The sequence below is a fragment of the Cyprinodon variegatus genome, unplaced genomic scaffold (assembly GCF_000732505.1).
Source record: "Cyprinodon variegatus isolate N-32 unplaced genomic scaffold, C_variegatus-1.0 Scaffold460, whole genome shotgun sequence".
Lineage (NCBI taxonomy): Eukaryota > Metazoa > Chordata > Actinopteri > Cyprinodontiformes > Cyprinodontidae > Cyprinodon > Cyprinodon variegatus.
The window spans coordinates 11,890-32,565 of NW_015150913.1; the positions used below are offsets into that span (position 1 = coordinate 11,890).

Below are 20,676 nucleotides of genomic sequence, written 5' to 3' on the forward strand. Positions count from 1 at the left end.
CAGTAGCAGGCTAGGATCATTATTCAATTTTACAAATTAGCTACATGTCGTGGTTGAGCAAATTAAACCACACGGTCATACTATTCTAACCCTTTTTTGTTAAAATATATGAATGGAAAAAATGCTTATCTGTCTGTGTATCTACCTTTGTTCTGTTTTCAGTTGTAACAGGAGCCACAGATGGGATTGGGAAAGCATACGCAGAAGAGGTAAGACAACTGGGATAATCTTTATTCAGTTTTAGTTTGAATTAAAAATGTGTTGTATATTTTATCACAGGCATGTAACTTTGAATGATGGTTTTTGAAGCTTGTTTACATTATTTGGTCATACGTCCATACATTTATGTCTTAACTCACTTCTCTTTGGTTTTATTTAGACAGCACTGAAAAATTATCAAACCTTTTTTGATGGAGATATTGAGGTCAATCAAGCTAAATTGACTGATACATCGGTTTTGTTTTAACTCTTCTATCTCATTGTCCCCTGCATTGTGTAATTTCAGCAGCACGCTTTGTTTGTTGTCATCAAGGACTTGGTCGGTTTAGTTTTTCTCTTTCCTTCTAAATAGCTTGCCCGCAGAGGATTTGCCATCGTTCTGATCAGCCGCTCTCAAGAGAAACTCGATGATGTGTCCAAGGCAATCGGTAAGATATGTGGGCTTTTATGTTTTGACATCATCTTTGATTTTTGTCTCGCTCTAACATGGCACTTCAGAATCAAGCTTACTAAAGGTGACAGAATATTAGTATATTTAACCAATTATTCAAACCAGTCTTTCATTTCTGTCCAGGAAAATCAATAGTTCTCATCTTCCAAAGAAAAAGACTGATGTAGGTGATCCATTAAGGCAAACAGTTGCTGGACTAGAGTTTAACCATCAGGATCCCTGCTGCTGTAAAGCCTCATTCATCCTCAGCCTGAAGTGTTTTATCACCCAAAGGGCCTAATTGACAAGTGACTAAATGATATAGCGCCAAATTGAGTGTCTTGCTCATGATCCTTTCAGTACTGTAGAGATGCTGCGGCGGCTTTATTTTAGAGGAGCAAAGCCTCCTGCTGGAGCTAAGTGTGAATGCATAGAATTAAATAAAAAGAACCCTTTCCATAATGATGATGATGTTTTGAGATTCCAACTTTTTCTATTTTTTTATTTATTTTCCAGCTCAAGTAACATATTTGATAAACATTTGATTCAATCCTTACACCATCTCTAACATTCCTTTTTACTGAACGTAAATGCATGATTGTGCCCTCAGCTAGTAAATGTGGCGTGGAAACTAAAACAATCGCTGCAGACTTCAGTGCTACGGATATTTATACGAAGATCGATGAAGACCTTGCAGGACTGGAGGTTGGAGTTCTGGGTAAGTCTCCAATTTTATTTAGAATGTAGTTAAATGAATAAATAACATTAAGTTACGTCTAAGTCTAATCTACTAGTATGAATTTAAGTTTTGTGTGTTCAGTAAGTATGTCTGAATAAGTTACATCTGCAAAATCAATAGTTTCTCAAATATCCAATTCAATATGAACATTTTCAGTAAATAGTGGTTTATTTCAGGCATTTGCTCATGCTTGTGGCTTACAGATGAGGAAAAGCAAAATAGTTTTCAGGAAATAGAATATAACAAAAGCTGACAAATCAAGGCCGACTAGACAGTTGCCCAGCAGTCATGGCATCCCCTGTAGCTTAAAGAGATGGCTGTCCAGAGTGTTGTATTGCTAGCTTATTAAAAGCAACTGGAGTGAAAGGAAAAATGTGCTTAAAAAGGAAGATAAGTAAGAAAATTCTCAGAGCTTCCTTCTCTCAGTAGTAAGAATACATGTTTCAACTAACATGGTGTCAGACTCTGCTGACCTAAATGCCATTAAGACTGAATGCAATATTGTCAAAATAAAATGCCAGACCCAACAAAGAGCTAAAGGTCACTATTAAAGCAACCTTGGCCTCCTGATCGCCTTCATCCAATGGCATATTGATGCTATGATTCCCCCAAAAGGAGTCGTAAATACTGGTTATAGATAGATAGATAGTTATAGATGCACATTATCAGGGAATGAAATACTAAGAATCTACAGCATTTATTGCAATTTCACAACTATAATTTTATTGTGGTGAGACGCCGACTCAGATTGCACATATAATAAATGGACAGAAAATGAAAACACACATAAACAAAGAACAATTAGCTTCCTTAGAGAAGACCCTCAATAATTTAAAGACGTGCTCAAAAGAAAAATATACAGTATTAAATATGATCCTTTAACTCTAAAGAAATTTTAATTTGCAGAAGATGTAAACATCCTTGGAAAAACACGTTTGTACATGGAAATGTGGCGTGCAGTGCTCGGCTGGTGGTTTATTTATCAGCATGTTTGTGTGTGTATGTGATCTTGTTGAGTGTGTCTGTGGATGGAGTGTCTCTGTGTGCGAAAGGTGAGATGAGTTGCAAGTGCTTTGATTGGTAGGGGGACGATTGCCTTCACAGCTTTGGGAAATAAAATGTTCCTTAGTCTATTTGTTTTGGATTTGGATTTAATTACCTTGTATTACCATTTTCCTACTGGAAGGGGGACAACCATCGCATTAGCCCAGTATATGCAATAATGTTGATCATCATGGTCATGATGAAATGAGCTGTGATAGATAAATGGTTTAAAAGTGATGTTTGTGTCTGTCCTCTTTGGGGTCCTAGTAAACACAGTCCCTAGATAACGACGGGGGAAAAATTCAATCAAGCATTTCCTTCTCATTCGTAGCAACACTTTTTTGTTTTTTTGATTGCATCTTACTACAGCTGCTGTATTTTCCACTGCATTTGCAATATGTTTGCTCTTTAAAATCTTTCAGCATTTATAGTTTTCAGAGAAAACGAATGTCCGGGTTTCATTAGGTTAAAATAAAATAAAAGTAGTGCTCAGATATTCTGATTTTATATTTTTATTGTTAGCTTGGATGTTACCTGCTTTGTTTTAAGTCTTTTAGTCAGTCACTTTGGATTACAACTGATGATGAAAGCGTAGACAGAAATGACTGAGATTCATATCTATTTAAAGGGAGTTTAACATTCCTTTGCTGCCCCCAAAAGAAAAAAAATGAATGGCACTTTTTACTTGAAACATTTTTTTTTTAAATTACATTTTTTCCCCCTCCTTTAGGGACTGGGATTTTTTGTTTTTCATCACTGTTTTTTTTTTTTGTGTTCTTTTTTAGTGAACAATGTGGGCATGTCCTATCCCTACCCTGAATTCTTCCTCAACGTTCCCAATCTCGACACGGTAAGTCTTCCTCATGTGTTAGGAATATATTTCTATGTGTATTTGAATAGATTGGTAATATACAGAAGTCCTAATAGGATCAATGGAGGTCCACTTAACAGGGAAATAACACTTTTTTTTGGAAAGAAGACTGTTTTTATCATACCTGCACTTTTAAAACTATTGAAATAAAGAACAAAAACAAAACTTGTTTTATAGAAGTCTAAACTTAGAAAAATGTTAAACTTTTTAAAACTGTTGATATTTTAAAAGATAGGATTAACACCATTGAAACCCCTGTTTGTTTGTTTTTTTTAGTTCCTCGACACATTGATCAACATTAATATAACATCAGTGTGCCAGGTGAGTGCGAAGAATACGTTTTTTTGGTATTCATGGGGACGAACAAAAATGAAAGTGCATCATTAAAAAATTAAATAAAAAATCAATCATTTAAAATGAAACTATGGTTGCATAAGTTTCCCTGCCTTACAAGATGATATTTAGATTTAGTGCATCTTTAACTGTAACTGCAGCCTTGACTCTGTGTTGATGGGTGGATATATCTGCTATTAAACTGAGGGAGCTGCATTTCTCACCAACTGATCTTTAAAAAAAAAACACTCAGTTGGAATTAATCAGTGGAATGAAAGTAGGAGTTTTATTTTTTTCAATTTTCTCAGTTGAAAGACTGTTTGGAAACCTTCAGCTGAAATTAAATGAATCATCACATAGTAATTTACGCATACAATCCTTCTCAAATTGTGTTAAAATGCATATTTAATCATTTAATCATTATTAGGAGAATAATAAAAAAGGCCAATTTAAACCCCCTTTTAAACCCTTTTCTTTTTTTGTAAGGGTACATATACTTCAGTGTTTGAAGTGTGTGTGTGTGTGTGTGTGTGTGTGTGTGTGTGTGTGTGTGTGTGTGTGTGTGTGTNTGTGTGTGTGTGTGTGTGTGTGTGTGTGTGTGTGTGTGTGTGTGTGTGTGTGTGTGTGTGTGTGTGTGTGTGTGTGTACCTGTCTATCCCTCAGAAACCAGGTCATCTGCTTGTGTCATAGTGAATGCAAATGTGGCCCCGCCCCTGCCACAGACACTCTGCTGCACCTCTAAAAAATTGTAGGTGACCCCAGACAGTGCTGCAAACAGGAGGCCTTTGATTGGTCAGCTCTACATCCGCTCTACACTGTTTGGTACCTTACCGGCTTATTTAGTTTGTATGACCACCATTGCGGCAAGTGACACGTGAAGATGGACCAGCTAGAAGAGCGAGGTGGGACCCTTTATCCACCTGGATCCCCGCTCTTTTCTTAACCTCATGTCCCTCTGTTGATGGACAGATTTGCCCCCACTTCCTCACCGCCTCAGCCGTATCTACACACACGGCTAGTTCTTAATTGTCCCTCTTGTGTTGTGGCATGGAATAACATAGCACAGAGCACGCTTCAATATTGAGCATAAACCAAAAAAATATCTGCGACAAGCTCACTGCCACACACTGCTGTGGGGAGTATAACCAGCCCTTTAGGGTAAGTGGATAGAAAGGGTTGAAAATCAATGGGAGTCAACACATGGTCCTCACTACGATGGCAGAACGTGTGTGTGTGTGGGGGTGTGTATGTCGATATGTCATAAACAGAGCCAGTATCGGGGTTTGCCCAGTTTAATGTATGTAGATACTCTCTAAAACAATAACAAAATCTCAGCAGTGGCGCACCCCTGTACCAAGGCTCATGGAATTCAGCTGTTAACGTTTGAGCCAAAGTCGCAACGGAAATAGGAAGAGACGGGACACTGTGGATTACGGATCCTTAGCAATGGGAAATTATAATGCTGTAGCCCCTTTTGGGATTGTCGTCATTTTCCCCAAACACATGCACAGACATCCAGACAATTTGCATCCATCTTTACATCCATGCAACAGAGCCTCAAGGCTTTGAATGCACAATAGAAACCTGTATGTTACATACTGATGTAGTGTTAGCAACATTAGCAGTTTTTCATGGTTCCTTTATCTTCGTTTTACAGCGACTTGCATAATAAATAAACCGATTGCACTGCAGGTGAGTCGCTGATTGTTGGAATCGCCGTCGTTTCCAAATCCAGCCTTGAGGTCATCTTTGCATGGTATTGTCCCAGTTTAGGAAAACATTTGCTTTATAATGTGCAGCAAAACACAGAGTTGCATTGAGAGTCACACACGTGATTGGACGTCTTTACCTTTAACGCGCTGATTAGTAATGGTAGCAGCTTAACGTCACAACGTCAGGTGTTGGAAGGGAGACGGTGTAGCTTAAGACAGAATGCCCACACATTTTAACCTCTTAAAAAAATCAATTTTCCAGGTGATGACTCCTTTAAGTTAAAAGTTTAGATTATCATCCCATCATTAATTTTCCATTATGTAGTACGAGACATCACTGACTAATTAAGTTTTAAGTACATTCAGTCTCCTTGAATTGTGATCCGGTTAGTCACACAAAGCAGTGAACACTCATTCACTCACACAAGAAACACATGGGAAACAGTAGCATAAAGAACAGAAAGTCACTTCCGTCGCTGTTATACGCATATTGCTACTTCAAGAGAAGCTGCTAAAGAACACCCACTCTTTCAACACTTAATTTAGGTCATTCAATATTTCTTCAAATGGTTCCCTCGGCTATCATTAACATTTCCTCCCTCACTTTCTGTTACCTCTCCGACCACCTCTTCAAACACCTCCCACGCAGATGTATGTTTGCAGGCACACATCCACACACAGCCCACAAAATCATTCTTTTTCTGTCAGTAGTTTTTATTCACTTTCTCTCTAATGTCCTTTTTTATTCATGTTTTTTTTGTTTTTGTAGATGACTCGTCTTCTTTTACCTCAAATGGTAGAAAGGTGAGTTTGTTTTTTCATACCAAAAATTCCACTAGTGTCACCAGAAAGTATTAACATTTTCTTTAAAACTTGTGTCACTGTTTTGTTTCAGATTAAAAATGGCTTTAGTTTCTTTTATTTTCTTTTAAAAGTTATTCAGACCTTCCACCAAACCTAACTCATTGCTCCTATTATGTGTATTAATGGTAAAGGTCCATTGTTCTTGAATTTTGCTAAAAAGCACAATACAGACTTTAATTCCAGGGAGACTACAATTTTCTAATCTGTCTGAATCCAAAAAGTTTGGAATTTTCTGACTGAACTCATTATCTCTGAGAAAAAAATAGAGTACTGCTCTTTACCAGGATAATAGTTAAACTACATTTAAATACATGACTGAAGGCATAATGTAATGTAATGTAAAGACACTTCAATCATTTTCCAAATATTTCTTAGATGGCAGCAGGAAAGTATGGAGATATTCTTCAGCAGCTCCTCGTCCAGATTGTTCTGGATCTCAGACTAAGGGGATACATATATTTTCAAACACAATGGTTTCAAGGCACACAGCCAAGATAACAAAGGAGCAGTATAGAAATTTCCCTGAGTGATTCAGCAAGAGCTTGGGCTGAAAATCTAATTCTTTCTTTAAAGACTTATAAATGGCTGTTTACAGAGGCTGCTCATATGACCTTGCTGAACATAAAAAATATCTGGTGAAAAAATTTTGAGATAATACTTTGAAAATGAATGCACTGAGTTATATTCATCTAGGCTTTATTGCTGTCAAAGGCACTGCGACAAAATATTGAGTACTTACACAATGTTGCATTGACAACCTTTGGCAGAAGGAAAAAATCTGGTTTTGCCTATCATGGAGAAAATGCTCCCATCTGTTTTAGAATAAGATTTTTTTTAAAGCAAATACTTTCTGAAGGAATTGTAATGCAACAGATATTGATACCTGTTTTAGTAACATTAAGTTATGTGATGAAGGTGCAGAGCTATGGAAGATTAAATGAAAACAGGGAGTCCATTTTTACTTAGTTTTCACTTACAAAAGTTAATCAGGCTCCATCATACAGGATCCATCCACTGAGGGGAACATATATTTTGAGAAATTAACTTGTAAAATATACAGTTTAGTGAAAAAAAAAAAAAAAGGTTCTCCTACTTTTTTCAATTTTTGCTTTTTTTCTTACTTCCATGTGTTAAATCCTAAACCAACTTAAAGAAAAACAAAACCATAGTAAAAACCAAATGCAGTTTTCATATGAGAACATCTCTTCATATGGCAATTGTGGTTAAAGTATTCGTCTCAGTCGGTAGCTTCAGGGTACTTTACTATCTTTCCCTCGTGACTTATGGGTTGTAACTATGAAAAGCACTTAATCCAAAGTTAACTACCAATTGTGTATCCATGTATGGATATGTGGTGGTTGGTATCTGGGATTTTGTGAATGTGGCTTCAGAGTAAGGCGCTTCTAGGGGTCAGGGAGACTAGAAAAAGACAACATGAATTAATTAATGTCTTTTATTCCAAACTTCAGTGGTCTTGTTTTGTAAATGTATTTCCTTCCTCAACTCATAACTGCTTGTACTACCTTTTTGGTGGCAGGTTAGAATTTCTGATAGTCGGCAAAAAGTCTTTCAAACTCCTATGGATATATTTTTGAGCTCCTTTAGTTGCTGAATTGTTTCATCAGCAGAATTTAAAATAATTTTGTGTAATGTTTACAATACATTTAATATAATTTATTCTAATGTTTCCAGCACCTGAAACAGGTTTCACATATTTAAATGTCACTATTGATATAGAGATTCTCTATAGGATTCTCAAGTCCTGCTCAATGAATAATGGCAGGTTGTCTAAGGAGCTGAATAACCAGAGCTACAGGGGAGCATTATTTATTTTCCAAAAGGGTTGATTCTATTGATTTTTATGCCAAATGTAAATGTAATAGACAGCTCTTTTAAGAGCTACTTTGTTTTGGATAGCCTTCGTCTGTTATTAAATAAAATCCCGGTCTAGAATGGCTTTTTTCTTTTTTTTGTATTGTTTGGGTGATCTTTGCTTAAAATTAAAAATTTGTATCAGAACTCTCTAGTGTGACATAGCTGCAAAAACAGAATAAAGCCTTTTTTCAGCACTCTTAAGTCAGCTGTAGAGAAAAAAAATCCAATCAATTCCTACTTTTTATTATGGATGCTACAACAAATAATTTTCTAACTTATTTTTAATCACTGATAAATTAAGAGGAGTTTAATTCGGTCTGTAGTACATTTATTACCAAATGGTGAGAATTAAAATCTTGAGTTTGGGGTTAGTCTATCATCCACACTGTACCAGAGCTTCACATTTTCTTGTCTGTGGTAACATTTCCGCTTTTCTGTGACTAATTTATTGTTCACTTTTGGTCACAAAGAAATGTAATAATTTTGTTGATGTGGTTCAGTAATTAACTGAACTTAAATTGGCCAAAACCGCTCAGCATTTGCCAAATGTGGCATTAAATGAATGCCATTGGCATTTGAGTTAGCTCTCCTACAGCCAAAAGGGGGAGACAGTGTTGCTTTTTATGTTAGAAGCTGGGAAATACAGATCCCATAATATTGAAGTATTAAGAAATAAATGTTGAAATAAATTAAATGGGGAAACTATGTACATTTTTGTTTTTTAGAGTAAGATATATTTATTCTGCATCAAGCATAAACAATTGAGAAAGTTTTAAGAATCCCTAATTTTGTTCTTGCAAATAGTTTATTTCTATGCAGACTGCTTAAAAATATTAGAACACATTGAAACCACATTAGATCTCAGTAAGGAAGAAATAAAATTATCCTGCTTGATTAAATATTCTGATATGGAATGGGTAATTTGTCCACATCACTGAGTGCTTAATCCAAAGTCAAAAATTGAAACAAAAACGGATGCTTCAAGCTAGTCCAGTTTCTCTGTGCAGCAACAAAAAAAGAAAAAGCAGTAGTAAAAACCTGCCAATTCTGGAGTTCCCTTCCCAAATGCCTTTACATTGTGCATAGCACTGGACCTACAAGAGGATCTCGGGCCTCCCTGTTTCCAATAGTTGGGTGTAAACATAAACACCAGTGGCCCGCTAAAGGTCACTTGTAGGGCTTTCAGTACTTATCCTGTTCTTCATTGCTCAAGGAAGCAAATGCTGATAGGTTAAAGATTTCCGGCAGCCCTGGGATTTCCTTCATGCTTTTTAAACTGTGCTAGGAGACATGTCAGACTTTCACGCAATGGAACATATTGATGTTTTATCCTGGTGGAGTTTCACTGCCAGGTTTGGCCTTATTCTACTAGTAATGGCATTGAATCATGTAAATCACTTATTAACAACCCCCTCTAACACTTACCAGACCTCATCAATATTCCAGAGGTTAACTGACTTAATATTACACCCCCATTGTGTGTGTATAAAAGGCTTCCATATAAACTGTCACTGTACATTATTATATTATGAATATGCTTAAGATTTGTGTTTTTAGATTTGTTTTTATTCTTATAGTAATTTTCATTCTTAAAAAGGGAAAGAGTTTGGATAAAGGTAGCAAGAGCTGAAGTAAAAATGTCATCAGAATGTAAACATTTAAGTATTGATGTTGCTGTATCTTTGATCTTATCATTATGCTCCTGCGCTACTTTGATGTACTACAAGTGGAGTTTTGGCTCAGCATGCGAGTACATGTGCTACCTTATTCTTTTATCTCTGGGATTGATTTCAGGCTGAAGTATCTGCTGCCCCCCACCTACCAGTCTCTTTTTCCCTTCTTTCCTGTGTAAGAGAACATTTTTCTTTGTTTTATATGTTTTTTAGGAAAAAGGGAGCCATCCTTAACATCTCGTCTGCCAGTGGGATGTACCCAGTTCCTCTGCTCACAGTGTATTCTGCCTCCAAGGTAATAGCAGTACACGGTCTATGACCTTTACATCAAATGTTACTTTGAAAGAATACCTGTAGATGCATCTCGGCTTCATAAACTGTTTGTTAACATAAGCTGTGGCCTTCCAGGCAAGGGCCACCTTGTTCTCATTTAACAAATTATTGTTTTATTGACATACATTCCCTCTAGGCAAAACCTAATCAATACCTGTACATATAGTACAGCATAAATGTCTTTTAGTCTTATGTTCTCTTTGGTAGCTAGAAAAGAGTGTGTTCCTCTCTGTTATAGTTATTAAAGAACAACTCACCCTGTTCTAGGGCCTTGCCTTCCTCCTAAATATAATAAAAAATGTGCTTTTTTGAGGTGTACCCAGCGGACCAGGGCATGTGGGGGCTGGGCGTGGTTTGGCTGAGTTTGATAGATGGATTGATATTGGGAAAGAGACTGGCAGTGACAGCAGCACAAACAGACGGTAATAATGGTGATAGTTTTGTGAAGGACTGGTTGTTTGAGACGGGGGGGCATTTTTCACCATCTTTATCAGAGACGGAGGAAATTGTTGGAGTGTGGGGTCTCTGGGGTGGAGGCCAGGGGTCCTGAGGCATACCTCTCCTAACTGCTGGTTCTAGAGTTGCGTGAGGCCCCTGCTTTGGCCAACACACTTGAGCCATACTTCTATAGAATGGGACCGTTTCTAAGTAGTAAGTTTAATTTAGCCTGTTAGATAATTGGTTATTTTACACATTCGACTGTTAAAACTATGGTCTGTATCTGGACACACTCAAACTCATGACTCAGAATAACTCATGTCAGTTTTTCTAGGTGGTTTAACGATACTACTAATACTCTGTAAGGCCCACAGTTTTTAAACGTGGTTACAATGCCAAATGGACAGCTTTGGACTCTGAGGAAATCCCTTTAACGAATTTATTAAGAGTGGGGAAAAAAGGATTTGGGGGTAAATTGTCCTTGAAGTTCTTTGTCATATTTTTTTAATGAATCCCATGTTCATGATTTTATGTACCACTCACCTGTAAATAAACGCTCTTTTTCCGCATAAACTGTATAGATTTCTAATAGTTCTGTCTTTATGACCCAGCCATTATATTTGACAATGTGTCAAACTGTTGTGTCCAAAACCATGTGTATGGTGCCCTCCTTGGGTTGAAAAATGGTTATTGCAAAGGATTCATTGCTATTAGCATAGCTGGAGCTATAATGGTTCCTCCCTACATTCTATGCCTTCATCAAAAAACAAGGTTCAATCTTATGTTTGCTCTTTCAACTTAGCACAGATTCTACCGACTAAGTCAGTGTTTAGTCATTATGGAAAGCAGAACAGTGGTGCTGGCATCTGCGACCCTGGGTCTACAACATCTTTCAGAGATGTTCCCATTCCAAAACTACAGCTGTGTTCACGTAGCTTCCACAGTTCTTCCATCTTGCCAACCTGAAACGGTAATCCTGCTTTGGGGAAGGACAACAGAAGTAAGGTGAGGACGAATTATGGAACTCAGACAAGAGCAGAGGAGAGAGCAGTGCAACAAGCTGTGCGGAGAGAGAGAAGCCGAGCTGGGGCAAAAGCCATTGGCTGTGGCCTGCTCTAAGTTAAAGGAAGGCGGCCAGAGAGGGCCGAGAGACCAGCAGGGGCTGCGGTAAAACAGGACCAGCTCTGGAGCTCGGGGAGGACACTATGAGCGTAGATAGAGAGAGCAACAAAACTGCGCTAAGGTGGCGGGTAGCTGGAACCAGCTCTGGAGATAAAGGGAAAGAACAAATGATAAATGGCCGAACAGTCGTTTAAGGGCTAAGATAAAACAGCTTTCCAGCCTATGATATTATTTTTTTCTATTAAATAAGCTGATTTACCCTTGTCAGATATTTTGTCATTTTGCTCCTTATACCAATGATATTTTATTTATGCAACATAAGAAAAAATGTTTATTTATTTTCTTATAATGTAAAATTCAAATAATAACTGACTTTTCTGCATTATATAGATGCTCACTCACAAAACTGCCACTGATTGCTTTTGGTTCTCCATGTTTTTGTTGCTGTAAATGACCCAAAGTAGGACAGTGCGCCTTCTGTTCTATTTTCAGTCCTTCCTTGATAGTCTCTTTTTCTTTCTTTCCTTCTTCACATTGCTTCCACCATTAAGTCTCCTTCTCTGGATTCTACCTTCTATATCGCTTCTTGCCTCTTTATATCGCCTCTTTCTGCCCTTTCTCCTTAGTACTTTTTTCCCCCACATATACCCTTTTGTTCCCATCTTTACTCCCTTCCTTTAAGTTAGTCTTTTGGAAAATCAGTTCTCTTTATATTAACTCATTAATCAATTAATTAATTCTTTATATTAATTCATTTTGAAATGGGTAAAAAGGAATGAGAAATCAGTTGTCAGGTTCCTTAGGCTCCAAAAAGAGTTGAAATCCTGCTGAGAGGCTTTTTTACACTTAGAACATTTGTGAAAACTTGGTTACCCTATTTTGATGAAATGCCTTTAATTAAATCCTTTTGCCTAAACAGGCCTTTGTGGACTTCTTCTCTCGTGGACTGCAAGCTGAATACAAAAGCAAAGGGATCATCATTCAGGTAATTGATGGACAGTCTAATCTAAGGGTTTCTATGCTTTCATTAGTTTCTATTGTTTGATAATTTAGGTCAGGGACAGGGTGAGAGGATGCTAATAAATAAATAAAGATAATAAAGCTGCTAACATTGATGGTATTTTGTCTTTATTACATTTTTTTTTTTTTTAGAGTGTTTTGCCATTTTTTGTTGCCACCAAGCTGAGTAAAATCCGTCGTCCTACACTTGATAAGCCCAGTCCAGAGCGCTATGTTGCTGCTGAGATCAACACTGTGGGGCTGCAGACACAGACCAATGGATACCTGCCACATGCTATTATGGTATGTCCTGTAATGAACCACAAATCTCTATAAAACCTATATTTTGAATAACGCCCAGTGATATTTGGTGTTTAATGTAAAATCAGATCAATCAGATTAGTATTTTGACTTTGGGAAATTGTAACCATTAGATATTTTAATATTTCTTTACAAAAACACCCATGTCTAATAAAACATCACCTTTGATACAAGCTCTAACAGTGTGTAACAGGCTCTAAATGTTTTTCATGGTGCAGGCTATACCTTTAACTTACAATTAAGTCATTGAGAAGAGCAGGATCACCAACCATCATCACAACATGGGGTTTTACAGTCACAGACCTCTCTCTTTTCTTTCTATATATGCTGAAAAGGTTATATTAGCTGATTTACTTAAATTATAATTGCAGACTATATATTCATTAGTTTACAGTTTTTTTATGTTTTATTTTTGTTATCTTTTTTGGGTCAGAAACAACCCAACAGGACTTTTACTTTGTGTCATCCTATTGTAGATCTCCAAAGAAACAGTCTTTTTCTGTTTCAAAACAATAAAGCAGAGCAAAGAAACTCATTTACTCTGTTGTTTATACATTGCACAGGAAACCACTGCTAACAATATTTGCCCACAATAGGAAATAAAAAGCTCTGCTATCCTGCTTATTTAAGCATGTGGAACAACTTTCAAATTACAGTGCGAGCTATAGCTTATGTTATCCATTTTGTTAGAACAAAGCTTTCTTTGTCAGCATCATAGAACTGGGGCAGCTTACACGTACATAGCTTAGTGAAGGTATGCCATGGTAACTGTAGCTCATATAGCTCCCGTTTGACTTTATACTAAAGAACCTCCTATGAGCTCACCTCCATTCACTAAGGTAATGTTCGAACAGCTGCTTCCAGCATCTGTTTGGAGGTAAACATCCTCCAAATAATGCAGAGAGACGCTTCACTACCTTTTGGTATTCTCTATGTCATAATGACACCTTATCGGAAATGAGGCGGAAACTCTAGGCCTGGCCTGCATTTTCTTCTATCCACCTTCATTTATCAGAGGTCGCAAACATATGTCAATGTCAGCCTTCTGCAGTGGACTGTATGACCCAAATATCTACGCTCATGTTTATTGATTATTCATTTATGGAACAACACCATTTATTTAAGAACACAGGTGATCAATGAATTAAATTCTTTATTAAAAGCCCTCTGCTAAGACTGTGCAGTCACTTTGTTTGCTGAAGATAACATCGATTCTGCACAGACCTTGTCTGCTCTCAGCCACAGTATTTCAACAGTCGGTAAGCAGCGGACAAGCAGTGCCGTTGTGTTTATCTGATAATCCCTCTCTGTTCAGCCGTGTCTCAGCACTCTGAGCGTTTACAGTTTTAAGCCACAGTTCACCAGTATCTAATTTAGACTGCTGTAAAACAGCAGTCTGCATCTTTCCGGTGGAAAACAACAGCTGTTCCATTAATTCTGCTGCAGCCTATTTTTCTTTAGTTGTCGAATTAGAATGACATAGTAACACGCTTAAAATAATAAAACTAAATGGGTAAGTGAGTGGAGTGTGAAATTCCATCCTGTGCTGCATTTTTTGACCAAACACTTGATGTAAATTAACTTGGGTGCTAAACATCTTGGTCATCTTTAACTGGGCTCAATCAGCATCTCATTTACTGGGTTTGTAATCCTTAAACCAAATTCTCATTACGGTAGCCATGTTAGGTTGAGTTATACACAAGATCAAAGGACGGATTTTAAAAAATTCTGGAAATTATTGAAGGTTATTGCTTGAGATAACATCCTGAGCTTTCAAACAGCATGTAAAGAAGCGACTTGTATACAATTTCAATTTCCTTTTATTTTTACACATTAAAAGAGAGCAGATCCACAGAGAAATTTAAATGGCTCCTTCTTTGCTGCAACTCCATCAAGTTCTAGGTGATTAGATGTGGTCGTGTTTTTGTTTGTATAATCAAGCTTACAAACAGATAAGCAGCGGTAATCACATACCTTCCCTCAGCACCTAACATAGTGGAAGAATGAGTTCATTATGTTTAAAGTTAATCTGTGTAAAACCCTGTGATTAGACTGCATAAACCCGATCTTCACTTTGAAAGAGGATGGGAATATTACACAGAAGTATCTGGTTTTGGTCTGAAATGCTACACAAATAATAAAGTTAAAGTAGAATGTTTACATATGACCAATCATGACCAATGATATAATTGATGGGGGATATTTAATGCATTTCAGCCCTTATATTTTCAGCCTGAAGTAGTTTCACAATAGATAACTACAGCAACTTAAAATAGCAAGAGCTTTAAGATTAAAGAGAGACTTGCTCATTTCAAAACTACTGAAAAAGAATTTACTACTGCTAATACCAGAAGTCCTACATCAGCCCAAAAATCTAATATCTGAATGGTTTGGCCTGGGACCAAGATTCCTGATATAAAGAATACAGAAAAATTACTCTTTTGTTTAATTCAATTTAATTACAGTAAGGGATAGTAAGTGTTTGAACACCCTGCTATTTTGCAAGTTCTCCCACTTAGAAATCATGGAGGGGTCTGAAATTGTCATCATAGAAGCATGTCCGCTGTGAGAGACATAGTCTTAAAAAAAATTCCAGAAATCACAATATATGATTTTTTAAACTATTTATTTGTATGATAAAGCTGCAAATTTAAAGAAATTGAAAAGTTGTATTGGGAAAACCTTAGCATACTGTATCGCTCTTGACAATTAATTGAGAAGTGAAACAAAACCATTACTTCACCCAGTTAGTGTGATAAACCAGCTCCATCGGCAACCAAAAAACCATTAGCACAAATTTAACACCATTATTTGTAGCTTTTATTCCTTTTTCTGGTTTTAAAAGCCTCATCTTGACTAGTCCTTGCAGAAAAGTTTGATCATTGTTGCAAAACATGTAATTCTTTGAATTGAATTCTTGAATTGAATGTACCATCTTTAGAGCCTGATTTCTCCCTTGGATGGCTTCCACTCAGTGGATTTTGATGTTACTCTGACTTTACCGTGGACTGCTAGACTTGTGTATACACAGTGCAGTAAATCATTAGCCTCAAATGGACAAATCTAACTTCTGAAATGGCCTCGAAACATTTAAGATTTGTGGACTATACCTATCGCAGAAAAACAAAGCAATTTCATTTTATGTCACAAATTCTGCTAGAGGAAAAGTAAAAAATTTGGTCAAAATGAAATAAGAAGCTTGTTTATGGATGCAGAAAGTACAAGGGCCTGCATTCTAAGTCAGGGGAGCCAACGTCCAGTCGTGGAGAGTTGCTGTCCTGCAATATTTCAACATAGTATATTGCACAATGTCCAGCTTCTTTTACAAAAACTTCCACATTTTATACTTAATCTATGGGATCCTTTTGTTTATGGTTGCCAGTCCCCATCAATTGGTAACTATACTGTTTGCAGCTTCCATAAGCTTAAGTGGTGTGTTTATAGTTGCATGAGAAAACCACAACTGCAGCATTTTTCTCTCATTCATCCCAAAGCTGTTCTATATGTTAAGGTCAAGAATCTGCAAGCGAGTCAAGTTCCTCCACACCATTAAACACAAGCAGCCATGGAAGTGTTTGGAACATCCAAATTCATCATTATATAAAACGCCAACCAATACCTTGGCAATATATTGTGCAACCCTGCTCCGCTACACCTTTAACAAATGGGATAATTTCCCTCACCAGCTTTGCTGTACCAGATTATGGAATTTTGACCCAGATACTTGTGACCATAAAGTCATATTAGTGCTCAGAAATATTGTTTCTGAAACGTCAGACATCTCAGATGAATAAAGAAAGGGCAAGATGAATCAGTAAAGAATGGGCATGATGCATCAGTAAAGGCCAAAAATGTATGACTATCATACCTATGTAAATGTATGTGAATTTCTCTATGGTATAGCCATTTTAATGATGGCTGAAGTTAGAAGTTTCAAGTCTAGTTCTTGACAATACATAGGCATGTATATTTGTCCTTAGACTAAATTGTGTGACCTTCTAACTACAAAAAGAAATATTTCGTTTAATTTGCTTTTAAATTTGCATTAATAAGGGATTGAAACACTGTCCAAATAAGGACTTGAGTTATGTGATCTGAATTTACCAAATGGCATGTAGTTCAAACATAATTTGAAAAGAGCATATACAATAACACAATTGTTTGAATTTCCCTTGTACAAACACATTTGCCACATTTGTTGCTCCTGTGGGTTGGAGATTAATAATGAATGCTAATCTGTTATTTGTAAATGCCAACAGATGACCATGTAATTTCCCTCTGTAGGGGTGGGTGACTACAGCTCTGCTTCCAGCCAAGCTGCTGAACAGCTATGTGATGGGGATGGGTCTGTCCCAGCGTGCCCGTTACCTCAAGAAGCAGAAGCAGGGGTAGGGGCATCAGATGGACCCTGGGAGCCGCAGCAAGAGACGGAGGAAACCAGCTGTATTAGTGTCTAGTCCAACTGCCATCATCATCATGGACCAGGCAAAGAGAATGTGACAGTTTCTGGGCAACTCTCAGTATTCCTCTCACAACTGATAGATGATGTGAGCCAGTGTCTATGCACTCGACATGTGCTCTTCCCAACAGTTTTATAAAGAATCCATTGGACTAATTGGTGCGTTCAGTAAAACGGCTTTAATTAAGCATATAAACTAAAACCATGCAATCTGTTTTAGAAATGTGATGAAAATTTCATCTTACAACAGAAAAAAAAATAGATAAGTTGGCGCTAGGTAAGCAGGAAGTCTCAGAACATTGTTTGGTGGCTCCTGTTTGCAAAAACACTGAAAGTTTAACCCACTGTTTAAGAAAAAAAAAAATTCACCATAATTGTGTGTGGTTTAAACTTTTACCACTGCTATTTTTTTTCCACAAAAAATGTGTTCAGTGTCTGTTTTTCAGCACAAATATTGAAGCATTTCCCTTAAAACACTAACACAAAATCATTCCAAAGCTTTAGCTTTTTTGTTTACCCTGAGTTGTCTTAATAATTTCAGTGTTTTACGTTCTTCAGTCGTTAAGCCAAACATCTGTGATTAAAAAAATGAAACGTGATTGGTTTGCATTACCTGCATAAAGAACCCGTATGATTTATTTTTTAAATTTATAACCAAATTAGATTAGTAATGTCTCTATTTAAAAAAAATAAAAAATAAATAAAAAATAGACAGTTGATAAACATGAGAACTAAGAGGAACTTTGGGTGTTTTTAGTTTCTGTTTATGGTGTTTATATAATTTCAAAATGATTATTTCATTTTTGTCTTGCAGTGTGGAAAGCTTAAAATTAACATTTCATAACTTACAAATAAAAACGGCGTTCAGGAGTTGCTCCTCTACTGAAGAACTGTAGCAAAATCTGGGCTTCATGAAGCTTTGAAGGTTTCCCTGAAATATTGACTTGTTGAATCCTAGCTTGCATTTGTTCCTTCTTGCCATCAATAAAAATGCTTTCAGATCAACTTGTCCTGGGTTTTTTCTTTTTTTTTTTTGTCTTAAACATAGTCACTTTAAAACAAAACAACCTTAAGTATGGTTATTGGAAAAAGTAAAGTTATAAACTGACATCTTTTGTCTACTGACAGTAATCTCCCAGTTCTTTTGTTTTAAAATCTATTTAAAGTGGTCTTTGACTAAGGGACTAAATACAGGTGACCACAGCTGGAGGTAAAGTTTGGCTCAGTTTTTCTTTTCTAAAGAGGTTTTGATGCCTATCCAAGAGTGACATTTATGTTTCTTTGCACAAGGGCTCTAAAATATGCAGAACACTGGCTCTTGAGGTCCCCAAAAAAAGGATTAGACTTTTTCTGTTAAGACGTATTCCTCAAAAAAACAAACTTTATTATAAATGTTCTGATAGTTCTGTACAGCTTTCCTAAAGACAGCTGAACAAACATTCTTTGGGTAGGGTGGTAGGTGTCAGCAGCAATGATGGTTCTCTTATGGGCTTGTCGGGTGTATTTGGAGTCCACATGAAGGATCGAACATCCCACAATCCCCTGTGCTGTTAGAATTCAGACCAAGTTATACGTGGATATTTAATCTTTTCTGTGGTATTTATAAATTAAACAAATGCAAAGTTTTATGCCATCGAGAAGGGTTCCTTGCACTGTTGAGAGGTATTTGATTTATTAGCTTATATACATTTCTTTAATGGCTATACAATTAATTATTTTCAAAATCTCCATAAATCTGTTGCTGTTTTTCACTGTTCTACCTACTCTCTCCTAAATGTTCTAATCCGGTTCCCATGCCAACAGTTTCTGGGAGGTTATTCCGGTGCACTGGTATGGAAGCTGCGGAAATCTGTCATCAGTGAGGATGTAGGAGGGGAGAGGCGCTCTGTGCGTGGAGGGATGCCCAAAGGAAGAAGTGAGTGGGTTGCTGAAATGTATAAAAGAAGAGCTCAGTGTTACTCAGCAGCTCACTCAGACTTGTTCACACTTTTTCTGTTTTTAAGACAAAAACATTTTTGGGAAAGGGAGCATAACAGGATCTCAGACATCAAACAGAACCCTGGAGGATCTTTTCAACAGCTCTCATTGATTAAATCACATGTTGACAAGTTTTTTTTGTGATAATTTCTGTTCCAGAAAACTTAAGAACCGCTCATCAGAAATATCTGTACTTGAACCTCTTTTGTCCACTGCTGTGGCTTCTCTAGAGCTTTACTGTTTGCAGCTCATCATCCTTTAATTTTGGCCTCTTTTTTTCCATGGCGACCAGCATGGATACTGTTCCTGCCCATCTGCTGCCTTTAGCGATGGAGGAGTTTCCTCAATCTTTGGCCACAGCTTGCGTCTGCAGGGCTGGACAACGTGAGCCCCGCCTTCGCTGTGTTCAGTGTGGCATCATTGAGGAGGAGGAGGAGGACTATTCCACCCTGGAGCAGGAACAGGCCCAGCGCTCCTTCCTGCAGACACTAGAAAACCTGAGGAGGAGTACCAGATGAACATCTGTAGCGAAACGTTTCGCCTGATGTCTTCGACCTATTTGGCTTGCCTGCAACATTTTGGAAAGCAACAGAAAGTGGATTCTGTGAGTGGTGATCCGCTCAAACTTCCTCTGTTGAATTAGAACTGATTATTCAAGACAGCAGATGAGACTGATGAGTCCTGACATTAACAGACTGCTCAAAAGAGCAACTGAAAATGCATAAGCAGCGTTTGGCATCTTTCAAAATAACATTGCCTGTTGTATTGTAAAGTTCTGTGAACCAATACTTTCATCTTAAATTTGGATGATTTCTCTTTTTGTTGTTATTGTCAAGGATTAAAGTTATAAGGGTCATGCAGTTTTAATGTTTTAAGATTTTTTTTCCTTTGGATGTTCTAAGATAGATGTAGAAAATAATAAGTAAATTTTATACTTAGGCAAGACTTTCTAAATATTTTGTTTTCTATTGATAATCAATACTACTACTTCAAAGTTTGTTTCACCAACATGAAAAAAAACGCCTTAAAATGTTTTATGCCGGTTCAGTTGGGGCTACTATTGACACATTTTTTAGTGTTTAAAAGCCAAAGCACCTTCTTTTAACTATGTCATAAGTTATCTAATTACTTCAACAAATTTTTACAAATTTTCAGCTTATTTATTGTCAATGCATTGTTGTTTCAGAATATTTTCTCTTCAACCACAAGAAAAAAGTAAAATAATTCAACAGTAATTTACTGATGTTTACGGATTGACTGCAAATGG

General features: G+C 36.9%; 1 protein-coding gene across 1 annotated transcript; it reads left to right on the forward strand.

Moving 5' to 3' along the window:
* Positions 1-162: 162 nt before the first annotated feature.
* On the forward strand, positions 163-18,431 carry LOC107094051 (very-long-chain 3-oxoacyl-CoA reductase-B-like; the record flags this gene model as incomplete). Its single annotated transcript, XM_015389453.1, has 10 exons — positions 163-209; positions 572-647; positions 1,260-1,367; positions 3,218-3,282; positions 3,580-3,624; positions 6,118-6,152; positions 9,974-10,055; positions 12,573-12,638; positions 12,806-12,955; positions 17,258-18,431. Coding segments are annotated over 10 exons (782 nt in total), but the record flags the coding sequence as incomplete, so codon positions are not given.
* Positions 18,432-20,676: the final 2,245 nt, after the last annotated feature.